The sequence below is a fragment of the Hipposideros armiger genome, unplaced genomic scaffold (genome assembly GCF_001890085.2).
Source record: "Hipposideros armiger isolate ML-2016 unplaced genomic scaffold, ASM189008v1 scaffold_652, whole genome shotgun sequence".
Lineage (NCBI taxonomy): Eukaryota > Metazoa > Chordata > Mammalia > Chiroptera > Hipposideridae > Hipposideros > Hipposideros armiger.
Genome location: NW_017732002.1, coordinates 819,885 through 836,534, shown reverse-complemented (window position 1 = coordinate 836,534; position 16,650 = coordinate 819,885). Strand labels below are relative to the sequence as shown.

General features: G+C 51.3%; 1 protein-coding gene across 3 annotated transcripts in view; it reads right to left on the bottom strand.

The window, feature by feature from the left end:
• The window catches only part of ANXA11 (annexin A11), a 48,656-nt gene that overhangs the window by 12,390 nt on the left and 19,616 nt on the right, over nucleotides 1-16,650 (bottom strand). For all 3 annotated transcript variants that reach the window (XM_019626033.1, XM_019626034.1, XM_019626035.1), the window contains exons 2-5: nucleotides 4,880-4,942; nucleotides 2,834-2,946; nucleotides 1,461-1,853; nucleotides 37-124 (exon numbers count right to left, since the gene is read on the bottom strand). In XM_019626033.1, the coding sequence (XP_019481578.1) occupies nucleotides 37-124; nucleotides 1,461-1,853; nucleotides 2,834-2,946; nucleotides 4,880-4,934 (649 nt within the window). In that variant the 5' untranslated portion in view covers nucleotides 4,935-4,942. The remainder of the gene's footprint in view (nucleotides 1-36; nucleotides 125-1,460; nucleotides 1,854-2,833; nucleotides 2,947-4,879; nucleotides 4,943-16,650) is intronic.

Below are 16,650 nucleotides of genomic sequence, written 5' to 3'. Positions count from 1 at the left end.
GGGAGGGTGAGCATTTGAGCTACCAGGGACTCTCACCAAAGCCTTTCATGGCCTTCCGCAGGACCTCAGCATCTCGCAAGGGGTCAAAGCCAGGAGCATCTGTGATGGTGCCTCGTGTTCCAAACTGCTTGGACAAACAGACTAGGTAAGATGCCGCATCTCCCAGATGTGAGACTGTTCCACCCCAGGTTCTGGGAATAACCTTTGCTCTAAAAGCCGGGGTACCTGAAGGAGTTCGCAATCATCAGCACAGAGGACTCGACATTGAGGGGCTCTAACGTGACCGCTACCTGTCCTGGTGTCCTAGCACTGAAGCTTCTGCCTGGCTCCCCTGCCTAGGAGCCCACCTACAGCTGAGTCCTGATGCTGGAAATCTGCCCTATGCCCAGGTCTTCCAGGGCTGTCCCAGGTTCCTGCTGAAGGGAGGCTGCAGATGCCAGGGTCACAGGCTTCTCTTCAATGCCTCACCACAATAGCACATGTGAGCTCATCAAGTGCTATCAGTGCCTGGCTAGTCCACAGAGCACCATGGTGCAAATCAGAAAAAGGTGCTCCCGCTGGGGGATGAAGGAGTCCCACTTTCATGATGGTAAATGCAGCCGGACTACCTTCTAGACCAGCACGTTTCTTGGCACTGCTTTCTAGACTCTGCAACCTGTTTGCTGGCCTCACTTCTTCCTGACACTGACAGCTGTGCTCCTCAGCAAACTTGAATTTTCCTGCCTAACCAGTCTCCTGGTGGATTATCATCTGGGGCTAATACAAAGTGATTTTAACAGGGTTCACGAGATAAGCTCAGAGAAGATGAGATGGAAGGCAGGGAGGGAGGGGGGAGAGCAGGGCAGGGGTGCGGGCAGGGAGGAGAGGGGACCCCCTCCATCTAAAAATAGTCATCAAGCACATACCACTAGCCCTGTGCTTGTCTGGCTTGGCCATGTAACCATGACAATGAATTCTAGGCTCTGCAAACATGAACTGCTCTCCAAAATAAGCCAAGAGCAACACTGAGGGAACTGTGAACAATCTTCTCTACCCAAAGGAGGTTTTACAAATCCGCTACAGCCAGCCTAGGAGGGCGCATCCAGGGGTTGAAGCCTGAGAGCAATTGGGCAAGAAGCCTTGAGCCCAGTGGCCTGAGCAGTTCTTACAAAACAGAGACCAAGGCAGTAAATAACACAGTGGAAAGAAGAACACCCCGGAACACTCAGACCCAGCTCGCACACGGAGCATCTAGCCGAACTGGGAGACAGGGCAGCTCCCTAGGTCTCCAGGGATACAAACCAGGGCGGGGGAGTCTGTGAGAAAGTGACGCTGTTAAACCAAGAAGTTATGGCTGGAGGACTGAGCCCTGCTCTGTCCCCCACACCTTCCCTGACCTTGATGACAGAGGACACTGGGTCACATGTTGTGGGCCTTTGGGGTGGGTCCAGGACTGAGGGTACTGCAGGGCTGGCACTCACCTGGGATGGGGCCACAGCGGGGGTGACGGTCCCGGACGCTTGATATCCTGGGTAACTTGGCACCGGCTGTTGCTGCTGCCCAGGAGGTGGCATTGAGGGCTGCCCAGGGTAGGTCATTGGTGGCTGCCCAGGGTAGACCCCTGGGGGCTGCTGTCCAGGAGGTGGCATGGGCTGGCCTGGCACAGGGGCCCCTGGGTACGGTGAGTATGAAGGCATTCCAGAGGGTGGGTTTCCGCCAGGAGGCGGGTACATTCCATATGGAGGAACAGGCTGCTGGGTGGAAGGGGGCTGCCCAAAACCCCCAGGGGGGATTGAAGGGTAACCGGCCCCTGGGGCCCCAGGGTACAAGTTTGGCATGTTGGCTCCTCCGAACGTCCCGGACATGTTGGCCGCCTGAAAGTCCAAAAAGCAGAGCCTAAGACTAATGAGGAGGCCAAGTAGGGCCCCAGGGACAGAAAGGGAAACACCCAGGCAGGGAAGTCTAACCCAATCCCGCTGCCAGAGGAAGAGGAGAGGGAGCCTTTCCCTTCTTCGCTCCCTGCCCTGAGCGCTGCAGCGGGCTCCCAGGACCTGCACTCAGAGCTCAGGCAGAGTGTGGGCACCTTGACACTGTCCCACGTGCCCTCCACTCATACTGCTGAGCCCCTAACCTGCTCTTGTGCCCAAAGCCCACACACTTGCTCTAACACCACACGGTTTACTTATGGCGACTGCCTGTCTCTTCCCAGTGGGGATAAGTACTCGAGGGATGAGACTGGGGTTTGTCTTGCTCACATATTCCAGTGCCCAGAATGGGTCTGGAACAATCAGACTGCCTACTGGCTGCACTGTTTACATTAAGCATACATTTGTTTTCAGATTACAAAATAATACTATTTTAAAAGCAAATCAACAAAAGTAGCATTGCCTGTCCATGGTACCAGGCACCCACTCCCAGACCCAACCAGACTAACTATCCATCTGTACACACATACACAAATACAGACACGCACACGGACACTTATACGCGGTGCACGCACATGCACATGCACATCCCCACTCCCACCTCCCTGCTGATCCCATACAGAAGGCGCTCAGTACACATTCCGTGTAGGCACCATCCCTTCCAATCCCCCAGAGCTGAAAGGGACCTGAGAGGCCACGCGACCCAATGCAGTCCTCTCCCTGATTTTACAGCTGGGCACATCAAGACACAGAGAGAGACAGTGAACAAGTGAGAGCCCTGAGGAAAACCCCTATAACCTAAGTGCCCCTCAACACACTCAGCACTCACAGGTAACACACACACAGATGGCTGACCCCCAGCAGCCTTTAAACCCTCTGGCCATGCAGGAGTGGGCCCAGGGGCAGCCCAGCAGGAGGGCTGGACTCACCATTCCCGAGAGGTAGTCCTGGTTGAACTGCCCTGCGTAGTTGGCCACGTTATCCAGCCCAATGGGGGGCATGTTGGGCGGGGGGTAGCCAGCACCTCCCCAGGTACCACCACCTGAAAGCAACACCAAGCCGTTAGCCCTCAGTTGCCCCCGCTTCCCGCAACAGGAAAAGGCAGAGACAGCAAGCTTGCAGGTGGTCAGGAGGGGAGGTCAAGCAGGGCCTCGGGGGCAGCACTGCAGACCACATGGAAAACACCCAGGCAAGAAAGCCTAACCCAGTCCTGTTGCCAGGGGAAGAGAAGGGGGGGCCTTCAGCAAACACTCCCAAGACCCTTTGTGGGGTACTGAGAAGGCAGCAGGGCCAAGGGCAGACCAGCCCTCCTGGGCTCACCGTTGTGGAGCGGGAGTGCATACACAGGGGCAGGTCATTTTAGGGCACTGTGCTGAGCCCATGACAGCAATGAACTCGGGGAGCACTGAGAATCCAGGGAGATGCAAAAGCACGGCGGGGTGTCTGTTTGCTATCACAGCTGTGTAAGAGGCAGAAAGAAGCAGGATGGGAAGAAAGAGGGAGATGCGCTGGGTCACAGAAAACATATCGTCCTTATAAGGGGATCAAAGGGGGAACAGCAGTGAAAAGCCCCAACTCTGAAGCCAGTAGAACCAGGGTGTGCCCTGGTGCAAGGCACTCACCACTCTAATTTTGTTTCCTCTGCTGACAAGTGGAGATAATAATTAGTGTTTGCCTCAAATTGCTGTGCTGAGGACGTAAGAGAGGTAATGCCTATGCAGGGCTTAACTAGGTGGCCGATAAGCTCCTGTGTTACAGCTGTCACTGTGACAAGCAGCATACAGCTAGTATCATCGGTCACTATGCTGGCCTGTTAGGTGCATTTCTGTTCTCAGCAGCAAAAAGGCCCTGGAGGCCACGAGTTTGGCTTTTCAGCTCCAGGGCTTCAAGACACTCAGGACAAAGTCCTCCTGGAATCACCTGCCTGCTCCCTCTCTTGCTGCTCAGGTGCTGACAGAGGTGGCAACGGTAGGATATAGATGGTAGGATGCTGCCAGAGAGAAGGGACTAAGGCCAGTGCTGGCAGGGCTGGGCTAGGGCTTGTTCAGAGCAAAATGGCCCAGCTCAGCCCCTGATAAGCCATGAGACAGACGTTGAGCTGCCTCCCAGCTCCGGGCCTGTCCTTCAGTTGTTGAATGAAAAGGTGGGTCCAAATGGCCTGCAGAGTCCTTGGTGCCCAGACCCGAGGACCTCAGCTCTAGGGAAATGAATATGCCCAGGGGTCTCGTGGGGCAAGGGGCAGCACAGCTCAGGCAACCTCAGGATGACCAGCCTGCAATTGTCTCTTCTCTGCCCCTTGTCCCAGAATCCCTCATGTTTCTTCTCCTACTGTGGGGATCAAATCTCAGTTCAGGAAGCCAGGAAGAGCCAAGGCCAGAGAAGATGACTTCTAAGATTGCAGAGCAGCACTGTGGCTGGGGCCAGGCTCTGATCACCTCACCAGCTGGTGCAGCCTAGTGCTATCAGCCCATAGTCACAGCAGGTAGTCACAGCAGGAACATTTGACCCTTAGTGACTGCCTCCACTTCCTCCCTCGGCAGGAAGACCCAGCCGTTGCAAAACCATGCACCCTGAGCGCAGGGTAGAAGTGACAAGTCACCTACAGTGCTTCGAGGACACCGTGCCAGACGCTTTACCTGGCTACCTTAGTATCCAGGACAGCTCAGAGAGGAAATGATCCACAAAGCCATTTGTAAAGGAGAAAACTGAGCCAGAGAAGAGAAAGCATTTGCCCACTGCTGTCAGCTAGTAAGTCAGAGACATAGCCCTGGCCTTCCAGATCCAGAGGCAGCTTCAAACCCAGGCCTCTCCAGGCCTTAGGATCCATGCTCTCCTCCAGCCCCCTCCGCCCCGCCGCAGCACTGTTGGAGATGGGAATGAGGAAATGACTGGAAAGCACTCTTTTACTCTTCCTTGCCACACCTGGACACAGAGCAGAGAGGGCATCCCCTGCCCTGCCCCCCAGACCCTCTTACCTGGTGCAGCTGGTGGGTAGTTGCCTGAGGGCGGGGGGTAGCCTGGGTAGCTCATGGTGAGATCTGTAAGACAGAGGAATGCAGCTCAGGCTCTGCCAGGAGCTCCCACCAGCCTTACCAGCAGCTTCTTGGGAAAACAGTAACACCCACAAGCCAGGCCCCTGCAGAAGTTGCATCAGGCTGGACTGTGGCAACCAGTTTACCCTCTACCTGCCAGGGTCTCCAGCTAGAAATAGCAACTGGGGCCGGCTTGTCTGCAGGGCCAGACTCACATCCACACCCACCACTATAGGATTCACCACCCATGAGCAGTGGGTTACCTCGAAAACCCCTTTCACCCAAGCTTCCCTCCCACCTCTTCTGACAGGAGGGCTGCTTGTGTGCAGAGCTGTTCTCTTGCCTCAGGAAAGCACGCACTGCTTCATTCTCAGGGGTTCAGGTCTGTTTGTCTTATCTTCCAGTGTCCTTATCACCATCCATCCAACAGGGGACCATCTCCCTGCACCCAACCTGCAGACTCCAAGCTCCTGCAGCAGCCCCCAGACTGGATCAGCCCCAGGGTACACTTTTCATTCCCCAACCTCTGGCTCATCCGGCAAGGGACCCTGATATAGAATCACTGTTCCCCGAAACAAGAAGGGACCTCAGGAGGGCTCATCTGATTCAGGTTCTGGAGTCAGCCAAGGGAGGCAGCACCATCTTGCTTCTAAGAGGCAGTTGGAGCTCAGAAAGGGGACATGAGGTGCATTTCCGTAGTAAGGGAAGGAGAAAGGTCTGGAACGCAGGGTTGCTCTCGCAAAGCATCTTTGTATACAGATCTTTCTGCTGTGTCCCATGACAATTAAATTGCCCAGGAGGGACACAGATCCGAGGTGACACCAGCCTCCCAGACACTCTCATGCAACCTGCCTATTCTTGCTAATCAGTGGCTGCTGCAGTTTGCAGAGGTAACCAATGACAGGTTAGGGTGTGTGAGGAAACCCGTAGGTGCCCTTAACTTAACAATCACATCTGCTGGCCCCAGGTAAGACACTCCTTGGACGCCTGGGCTCCAAGCCTGCAATGACCACTGGTTCTCAAACTGCAGTATACCAGAACCACTTAGAGGGCTTGTTAGATATAATGGTGGGCTCCACCCGCAGGGTTTGTAGAACCAGAATTTGCATGTTTAACATGTTCCCAGGTGATGCTGCTGGTCCTGGGGCTACACTTTGAGAAACACTGCTCAACAGGCTGCTATCCACCTACAAAATTCAAGTTGCCCTTCTTAGCTACATCTGAGAAGAGGGCATGCTGTTTTCAAGAGACTGAAAGACTTCCTTAAGGTGCTACCAGTTCCCACAGGGTGGGCCTGGTTCTCAGCCCAATGGGCGAGGTCATTTGTTTTGGTCAGTGGGCCCAGAGGTGACTGTAGGCAAAGCCATGGGGGGCCAGACTATGGCCAAGCAACCTTGGAAAGAGCTAGAACTGGCTACCTGCGGGTGGGCAAAAGACCCTTTCCCTTGCACACTGTGGTGTGAAGGCTGAGACTCCAGTGGTGCTGGCCTCAGGCTGACTCAATTCCCTGTGGCTGGTGGGGTTTCAGCACAAAACCCTCCAGGTCCTGCCCCGGGCCTGACCCTTTGGCCAGAACCCTCATCCCCTTGGTTCATACCCTTGGGATCTGAATGATGGACGGACCAGAAACCTTCTGACAGGGGGAAACCGGAAGTCCCCCTGTGAGAGAGCAAGTGAGCTGCAGCTGTGTTCCTGCCACCTACCATGCTTTCTGGAGATCGCCACTACGCAGAAGCTTTGGGCACCAAAAGTGCCCCCTCCACTTCTCATTTCCCCACAGCTAGGTGGGGAGAAAACCCAAAACAAAGCAAAAGCTGGATGCTTCCCTGTTCCACACCCCAAAATAAATTTCACTCAGGCCAAAGATTCAAATGTAAGACGTGGTGGCCCCGAACCCCAAACACATAAAATTAAACTTTTGCATGATAAGAAACAAATACGAAAAACAACATAAAGGCAAGAGAAATGACAAACTTAGGAAAAATATTTTACAATAAAAAAAAGACCAGTAATGACTAGAGAAACTCAAATGATGTGAATGTCAATTACAGAAAAAGAACTGAAGATTAAAGATGTCCATACTCATTAATATGCTGAGAATTGCCAACTAAAAATACCGAGATGTCAGGCTGGCCAAGTGGTGCATTGGTTAGGAGTTGGCTTGGGACACCAGCTCTGAGCAGCCCCGGTTCGGATCCCACATGAGGGCTAGTGACGCTGCGCCCTCTACAGCTAAGATGGTGAACAACAGCTCGACATGGAGCTGGGCTGCTGTGAGTCACCAGCAATGGCGTAGGCTGCAGTGGGGCTAGCTGGCAGCTGGTGTGTGCTTTTGTGAGCTGCCATGACCGCCGTGGGCGGCCGTCCAGAGGCCAGTGAGCGACTGCCTCACCCAGGAAGAGCGCAATAATACCAACATCGGCCAGTGAAGTGACGTCCTCCACAACTAGACTGAAGAACAAAAGGACAGCAACTTGTCTGTTCCCCTTTCCCGATTCCCCAACGCTGTTCCTGTCCCCAAATTCCCTAATAAAATCTTTAAAAAAAAAAGAGACACCCTCTTTGACCCAAAAACTTGACTTCTGGAAATCTATTTCACATATATTTACACCTGTGTGACATGATATCTACACATGGATGTGAGTGACTGCAGCATTATTTGTTACAACAACAGAGCCATACAATGGATACTCTAGCTATTTTTAGAATTAGCCAGCTCTATCTATATATGGGGGTATGAAATGGTCACCGTTATTAATCAAGATATAATACCAAGCTAATTTTTTAAAAAGGAAAACACAAACATACAAGCTTAGTGATGTGTCTATATATACGCACACATCCCTGGAACAATAAACAAGAAACTGGGTAACACTAATTGCCTTCAGAGAAAAAAAATGGGGAAGAAATGAACTTACTGTTTATATATTTGCATTTTTTTGCCACATGCATGTATTGACTATAAAAAAAAACAACTTTAAAAAAGGCCCAATTCAGGTGGGGATTTCTGAGCTCACTGGAAGCTGTGGCTGTTCTTCCAAGATTTGAATAACTCACACAGGGTCTATTCAGTCCAAGGCAGCCCCGCTCTGGGCCTGGGGTTAGCATTATTATATAAATATACCTTGGGACTCGGCAACTGGGTGTTCCCCGCCTGGGGTAGGACCGCAGGTCAGCCTCGGCCTGCTCCCAGGGTGATGCTCATGCCCATATGGGTTTCAGAGTTTCTGGCAATAGTCAGACTGTGTCCCCTGGCAATGAGCTCTGCTCTGGAGTGCCCCACAGGCCAGGTGTAACCCCAGGTCCAAGGAGCAGGCCTTTATCCCTGGGTCTTCCCCTCTCCCCAAGAGACCTCCAGTCTTCTCCTCCTGAAAGAACACTCATTTTCTCCACCATTTCCTCCTGCCTTAAATAGTTTAGTCTGTAACCCACTCCCTTCTCTTCTCTGAGTCTCTTCAGAACCAGAAGCCCCAGGTGTGGTCTGGAAAGCACAGGGCAGGACCACCCCCTCCAACCTCCCACCTCCCACGACTGCTAAGGCGTGGGTATTCTGCGCAGTGGAGGCCTGAGGTGGATTCCTGTTAAATTTCTCTCTTACCTTCTGCTCGGAGCTATACTCTACTGACATCTGGGATTCTGACAGACATCAAACATCTCAGCAGGCTCTCACTTAGCTTTGTTTTATATCCGCCAATACAGAAAGGGACAGGGACGGACACTCCTGAACTGTCACTGCTCACCACGCCCCAGCTTGATGACAGTGGGTACGGGTACTCAACCGGCTATCTGGCCACCTAACTCCACCACGACCCAGCACGTATTTCCCCACAGTGTTCACAGTGGGATAAAGAGGGCCTCCATCAAATGAGGGTTCTAACACATCTCCTATGCCCGCAGCCCTCTGGTTTAACTTCTAAGAAGCCCCAGGAGAAAAGCAAACCAGCCAGAGAGCTTGGGGTGACCCACCCTGGCTCTCAGTGACTGCCCAGCTATCATGCCTCATGGGAGGCTGCAGGAATCCCCATGTAGCTCTGGCTCACAACATCCACATTCTTCCTTTGAAAATTAAGAGATCTAGTCATCGTCCCGTCTTTGGGTAACTGGCCTCCACTTCTCAAAAGAAACCACAACCAGGGCCTGCTATTATTCTTGGTGAAGTCATTCCTGGGATCCTGCGGCTGCCATATCCCGGCTCAGAGGGGAGGTCGGGCAGGGCTTCCAGGGCCCCTCACCTGCCCCTCCCAATGCCTGTCCAGCCTCACTGTCCACAAGAGAAAGGAACATGGTGCATTACAATCTAGCAGCGTGCTTTCTCTCTGGCATCCCCGAGTATCCCACCTTCTGGTCTCTCCAATGCCGTTTTCCTACTTCTGTCCTTTCACAGAGTAAAGCAGTGTCTGGGTGGGATGCTTTACACTGCTGACGTGATTCTGACAGGCCAGGGCACATCCCCGTCCTATGTCAGCTCTGATCAGGTATCTGACAACAGGGACAGAGGGCAGGCAGCTGGCCTCTTTCAGGTTTGCTCCAATTCTTAGAAAGCAGCCTCCGGGGAACTTCTGGTCTCTGGTCCTGCCTCTCTTGGGGCCATTGCAGTACAAACACCCCCCTTCCTTCCTCGCTGGGCCCATCTACCTACAGCTGTGCACCTGATTACAGCTGGCTGTGGCCTTCTCGGGATCCATTGGTGCTTCTCACACTTCAGTCTGCAAAACAACCATCTGCTGGGCTGTTAAAAGCCAGGCTGCTGGGTCCCTCCCCCACAATGTCTGAATCAGGCTTGGGATGGGCCCCCAAATCTGCATTTCCAACACACTCCGATGCTGCTTGACTATGGACCACACTTTGGGTAATACTGCATCATCAGGCATGAGAATCACCTGAGAGCTCGCTAAAAATGCAAATGCCTGGGCCTGTCATCCTGGGCCCTTCAACCTGGATGGGCCTGGGAATCTGAAGTTCAAACAGGCACCCACCCCCAACCCCATCCCCAGCGATTCTGAGCTCCACCCTCTAGGAAACACTCTTTCTTGGAGGGACTTGGACACTTTCCAGCTTATACTCTCTAGCCTTTATTCCCAGCAGCAGGCTCAGAGGATAGACACCAAAGCCCAGGTGTCCCACGGTCCCATTAGAACCGAGCCTCAGGGCCCTAGGGGAATGTTGAAAACATACAGCAGGTACATGGGGGGCTTTTCAGGGGCCATAATAGGGCCTGTTCCCTAAAGCTGTGTATTCGTACACAAGTATACCATTAAATTTCAAGAGCTCCACAGGGGCCCTAGCTGGAGTCCCCAAACACAGGAATCTAGAAATGCTATGTTGGGAGAGAGGCAAAATCACACAGAACAAGGAGAACCTCACTCCCACAGCCCACAATGGAAGACGGAGCTACTGGCTGGGCTATATACCGCACACATCTTCTGGTGCCCGGACTTCCAGGGACATGGAAGAAAAAGGAGGGATGGGAGGCTGTACATGTGTGGGGCAGGAGGAAATCTGCACTTTCCACTCAATTTTGCTGTGAACCTAAAACCGCTCTAAAAATAAATTACATTTCAAAATTTACAAAATAAAAGGACTATGTGCACACTGTAGGGAAATTCAAACAGAACACAAAGTAAAAAGCAAAAGTCATCCTCCCCTGTAAACTCTCTACCCAAAGGTCACCACTGAGCAGTTTACAAAGCTAGGTTTGGTCAGGTCAGTGTAATTGGTCGTCCACATTCCTGCCTGGTGAACCCCCTGACGCTGCTGAGGAGATGAGGAGTGAGCCAGCCCTCAGCCTGTCTGAGCAGCTCCTGGCCTCCACACACTGCCCGGGGAGTGCCGGGCCTTCCTCCCCAGGGCGCTGTGCTGGACAGTGAGAGGCAACAGCCCAGCAGTGTGCGAACAGGGTCCAAAGCAAACAGAAATGTCTATTTAAGGTAGTCCGGTTCCAAGAATCTCGCCCGGAAAAGTATCCCAACCAGTGGCCTGGAACCAGGCCCGCACCTCCACAGATCTCGCTATCCTATGGGTGTGACTCGGGGGCTTCACCTCTCAAGGCTCTTCCCTCCTCTTGGATTTTAGGACTCCTGAGGGGGACACCTCTTTAGATTTTCACTCCAATCCTAGATGTATAGATTCCCAACATGTCCATCCTGGAAGGGACCTTGAGGATTGTCTAGCTTCTAACCGACTCAGTTTTGCAGCTAAAATACACCGGAGACACAGGGCGAGGGTCTGTGCTTAGAGCAGGGCTGCCTCCCTTCCCGTAACAGGGCCATGTTGCAAAACCTGTGACCATTTCAACCTGAGTTGGTTGGCTTGTTTGGTGGTCCCAGACAGTCCTGCAGTTGGTGACCTACCTAAAAACCCTTCCTCCAAAGGCAAAAGGAAGACAGTGCAGTAACTGTACTTTGAACTGGGGTTGGTCAAGGCCGTTTCCTCATGCCCGGAAGGTTCCAGAAACCCTCAGCTCACATCCACTGCCTCTCCCCATACCTATGGGGAGGGGAGGGGAGAAGCCAGGCACAGCCCAAGCTCTGCCACATATAGTCATTCACAGTCTGGCTCAGGCCTAACCTGGGCCCCCACGCCAGCTCAGTCTTCCCAAGCAGTGACAGACAGGCTTTGCGGCGTCCAGCTCAGTGCTTTCTGAGCTCTGTCCTGTGACACCAGCTTAACATCTTCCAAATTGAGAATTTACCAGGTACCCAGTTAAAAAAAGAGAGATGAACAGTCCAAAAACTTTGGAAAATGCTGCCTACTCCCGCTCCTTCCGAGAAAGTGCCAATTCATAATAGTATAATAAAGGCTCTGAGAAGCCCTGTAACAAAGGAGCTTGCTTAGCTTTAACTCAAATTTTGCAAACTTATTAGGCAATAATAATAAGTTAACATTTATTGAATATTTATTATGTACTAGGCACTGTTAAGTGTTTTACATGGAATTTAACTTTACAACAACTCAAGAAGGCAAATACTAAAATTAGGATTCCCCATATTAGAGATAAGGAAACTAAGGTACGGAGAGATGACATAACTTGCGCGAGGTTACAGCTGGTAAACGAGTCAGAATTCAAACCCAGGCAGTCAGGCTCCAAAACCCAGGGTTTTCACCCCTATGCTTTACTTCCTCACAGAACCCACCGGCCCCAGAAACTAGTATTTCAAAGACTGAAACTTTAAAAACAATAACTGATGGAACAGCAAGGGATTAGGACTCAGGATGTCAGGTTTCACCGTGATCCCAGGTACTTCATTAAAGGCAGTGCAGCGCGGTAGGAAGAACATGAACTCTGAAGCCAAACTGCCCAAGTTCAAATCCCAGTTCTCTCCACTAGGTGTGTGATCTCAGGCAGGTTACTTAGCCTTTCTGGGCCTCAGTTTTCCACATCTGTAAAATGAGGATGGTAACCATTTAATATCAAATATATTCTGATTATCACTTAATCTCTCATGGTATCAGTTTCCCCAATATAAAATAGCAAACAGGGCTAAAGGGTCCCAGAGGACCCTGGGCCTTTTGATAGTACTCAGGATAAGAAATGTGGGGGCAGGGAGAGGATGGGGTGGGGGTGGGGGAATAACAGGAGAGGTGGCAGAGTCAGGACAGTATGAAGGGCAGAGGATGGGAGGAGTGGTGTGAAGTCTGCCAGCTCTTTCTCCCACACCAGGCTCAGCCCCGTACCAGCAGCTCCTGCGTATGGCTGTGTTGAATTTTCCAATCTCTCCAAGGAGAAACCACCAACAGGAAATGGGCAATGTTTTCTTTCCATCCTCTCTGCATCCCTGGGTGTCCATAGCCTGGTCCAAGCTCCGGGAATGGGGAAAGCAGGAAGCAGAGACAAGAAGCTGACTGTGAGGGGAATCTTTGAAAAAGCCTCTTGGAGAAGAAACCTGCCTGCAAAGAGGGACTGGCAGAAGCAGAGCCTTGGGCTACACAAACCTCCAGCCCTGTGGGCACCCAGGACCCTGTACAACAGTCAGCACAGCCAGCCCTCCGTATCGGCGGGTTCCGCATCCACGGGCTCTACCAACGATAGAGTATAACAACTATTTCCATAGCATTTACATTGTATTAGGTATTATAAGTAACCTAGAGATGATTTAAATGATATGGACAGAATGCATAGTTTATATGTAAACACGATGCCTTTTTATATAAGGGAATTGAATATCCTCAGATTTTGGTATCTGCAGGGGTACTGGAACCAATCCTCTGTAAATACTGCCTAGAATTCTACTATGGGCCCCCCACCCTGACAGAAACCATTTTCTCTCCTCTCAGCTGCCTGTCCAGACCAGGTCTTTGGAAATGAGAAGGGGAGAGAATGAGGCAGGAAGGACCACTTTCACATGCACAAAGATTCTCACAAGAGGCCTCTCTACCAACCCCTCCACAGCACAGCTCATTCCTGGCTCCTTCCTGTTTCTGGGGAGAGTACCCTTTGACACCTGCCCACATCAAGCAGGCTTCTGGAAGATCCAACACTTAGTTAAATGCCAACCCCAATTCGGGATTTCTGAGAAGTGGAAAGTGGGGCACCGAGGAAGGAGGTGAACCCAGATATAGTATCAATATCTGGCTGATACCCAGGCCCAGACATGATGGGGACTCAGGCCACGGTCCTTGTCGACACCAAGGCTCTTATGACAAGTCGGTAGCAGCAACAGAAAAAAGCCCTGCACCCAAGTCGTAAGTTCAAGGTATCGTCAGTACAGAAGAAAACACTCCCCTCCCCACCCCAAAGTAAAGGGAAATCGTGGGCTGTGTTTTTAATTCTAAGTGCAGTTCAGACTGGGGAGGCCGGTCTGTGTCTTGGTTTCACCACTTCCGGGGGAAGCTGCTCCCAGTTACACCATCTGATCAGCAGCGGCGTCTCCCAGGGGCCAGCTAGGTGGCTCAGTTGGTTAAGAGTTGGCTTAAGAGCGTGAGCTCTGAGCAACAGGGCTACTGGTACGATTCCCACATGGGCCAGTGACGCTGTGCCCGAGCTGAGCTGCCGCTGAGCTGTCAACAGGTGGCAGGATGGCTCAGCTGGTGAGAGCATGTGCTCCTAACAACAAGACTGCCTGTTTGATGGTGGGCTACGCCTGCCCACAACTAAGACTGAACTTGGCACCTTTAGCTGAGCTGCCACCCGGATGGCTCACTGGACAGAATGTGCGCTGTTAACAACAAGGCTGCTGGTTCGACTCCCGCATGGGATGGTGGCTATGCCCACCCGCAACTAAGAGTGAACACAGCATCTTGAGCTTGAAGGCCATGAGCTGCTGACGGGAAGCCAGATGACGACTGGCGCCCTCCACAATGAAGATTGAAGAAGAACAACTTGGCTGGTCCTCCTCCCCAATTCCCCAACACTGTTCACCTTCCCCAATTCCCCAATAAAATCTTAAAAAAAAAAAAGCGGCTCCTCCCAGGGCCAGCCTGAGAAATAAAGTAGGAGGGACCAGCAGATGTAAATCAAGCACAAGTCCCAGAGGAGTCTGGGCCCTCCTTGCAGTTTCCACTTAGCTCTCAAGTCCCTCCATTTCCTGCAAAGTCCAACCCACGTGCCATTTCTCCAGGATCACTTGAGCCCGGAGGTGCCCCACCCTCCAAGCCCCATAGCAATTAATGTCTGTACAGCGCAAACTTTCCGTGGCTCAGCTGCAAGAGAACTTGGGGAGCCGCCTTCTCCCTCCCTCGTTCGGGTGGGGGAAGGGAAGCTGAGTGGCTCATCCTAAGTCACACAGCCTAAGCATCATGACACTGGGTCTCAGAATGCCCAATCCCAGATCCTCTGCAGGTCCTTCTATCATCCCCAATTACTCTCTTTCCCACACTCTAAACCAGTTCACAGTCCACACTCCCCAGCAAAAGCCACAAACATCACAGGACAGTCACAAGAGACTTCTTGGCTCTGCTGTATGAATTATACCCACAGCCCACAGTCTGATATCATCTTCTAACAGGGCTGCTGGGCAACCGGGGTGACACACAGGGTTTGGAGTACAACGACAATGATTCCCATCGTAGCTCTACCACTTGTTGGCTGTGTGACCTTAAGCATGTTGCTTGATTTCTTTGGGCCTTTCTCCTTCTCTGTAAAATTGGGGAAAATACATCCGTCTTACTACATGGCTGTGAGGATCTGATGCACTGATACACATATATAAAGCTATCCACCATGTTGCTTATTAGCATATAGTAGGTACTCAGTTAATTTTAACCTACTCCCTAGGAAGTATTAGCCTGGGAGCTAGGGTCTGTGTCCTAACTCCGCCACTTGCTGTGTGACCTTCCCTGACAACTTAACCTCTCTGAACTTCCAATCTGTCTGCAAAGATATGACCTACCCATCTACCATGGAGTTACTGTGAGGACTGAATAAAGAACAGGAAAGACCTTTATAAAGTACGGACAATTCTCTTCACTCTGTGACCAGCTCACCTAGTGTTGTTCTCTCCCAAGTGGCCAAAAACGGCAGGCTCTGGTGTTTGGAGAGGAAAAATGGGTCGTCTTAGATCCTGGACATGCACCCAAACTTGTTCTACCAGGAGTCCAGTCCACATGGGGGAGGGGGGGGTGCGTGGTCAATACAATGTTGGGAAGGGGAAGGGGCAGAGGGGAGGGCTTTTCAAAGTCCAAGATCAAGGCACCATCAGGGGAGATTATCCTAGATTAATTCTGTAATTAACTCCAATAGAATTACATGAGTCCTTTCCTGGCTGTGTTAAGGAAGAAAAGAAAGAATTATGAGAAATAAGGATGGAAGTAAAAGATAAGATGCAGGAGAGGGACTCCATCTGTGAAGGAAAGGGCCATGCGTGAGAAATGCAGATGGCCCCCAGGAGCTGGGAAAAACAAGGATGGAACCTCCTCTAGAGTCTCCAGAAAAAATACAACCCTGCCAACAAGCACCGGGAGAACCAGAAAACAAAGCAGGAACACAAAGGAGACATGGCGTAAAGGGGTACAGCTGAGTGGCAAACGGTAGGGCGGTTCCTCAAAACATTAAGCACAATCCAGCAATTCCACTTCCGGGTACATTCCAAACAGACTCGAAGCAGGGACTCGTAAACATATTTGTACACCCAAGTTCATAGCATGGATGCTATTTCCACAACAGCCAAAATGTGGTAATAACCCAAAGGTCCATCAAGAGATGGACAGATAAAATGTGGTATATACATAATAGAATGTTATTTGGCCTTAAAAAGGGAGAAAATTCTGACACGTGCTATAACATGGATGAACCTTGAAGATATTATGTAAGTGAAATAAGCAAGTGTTAAAGAAAAAAACCACAGGCCCAAAATGGCATCACTACAAGCCCATGATACCAAATCTAGATTTAATACCTAATCTAATTAGAGTTTCAACCTCTCCCAGAAACACAATCTTAATCAACAGGTCTGGAATTTTCTGGACAACAGGAAGGAGGTCAAGTCATGTGGGCCCTCGCCACCCCCACCATAGAAAGAGGCAATCTGCATGATAAAAACCCTTCCATTCTCTTCCCCCAAAGAAAAGATGTCCAGGCCCAAAACATAATCCTTTCTTTTCTTAATAGCTCTCTTGCCTCACCCTTCTTCCTATAAAAGCCTTCCACTCTGTACAACCCCTCAGAGCACCCTTCTAGCTAGATGGGATGCTGCCGGATTCAGGAATCCCTCACTTAATAAAGCCAATTAGATCTTCTAATTTACTCGGTTAACTTTTGTTTTTTAACACCAGTACTC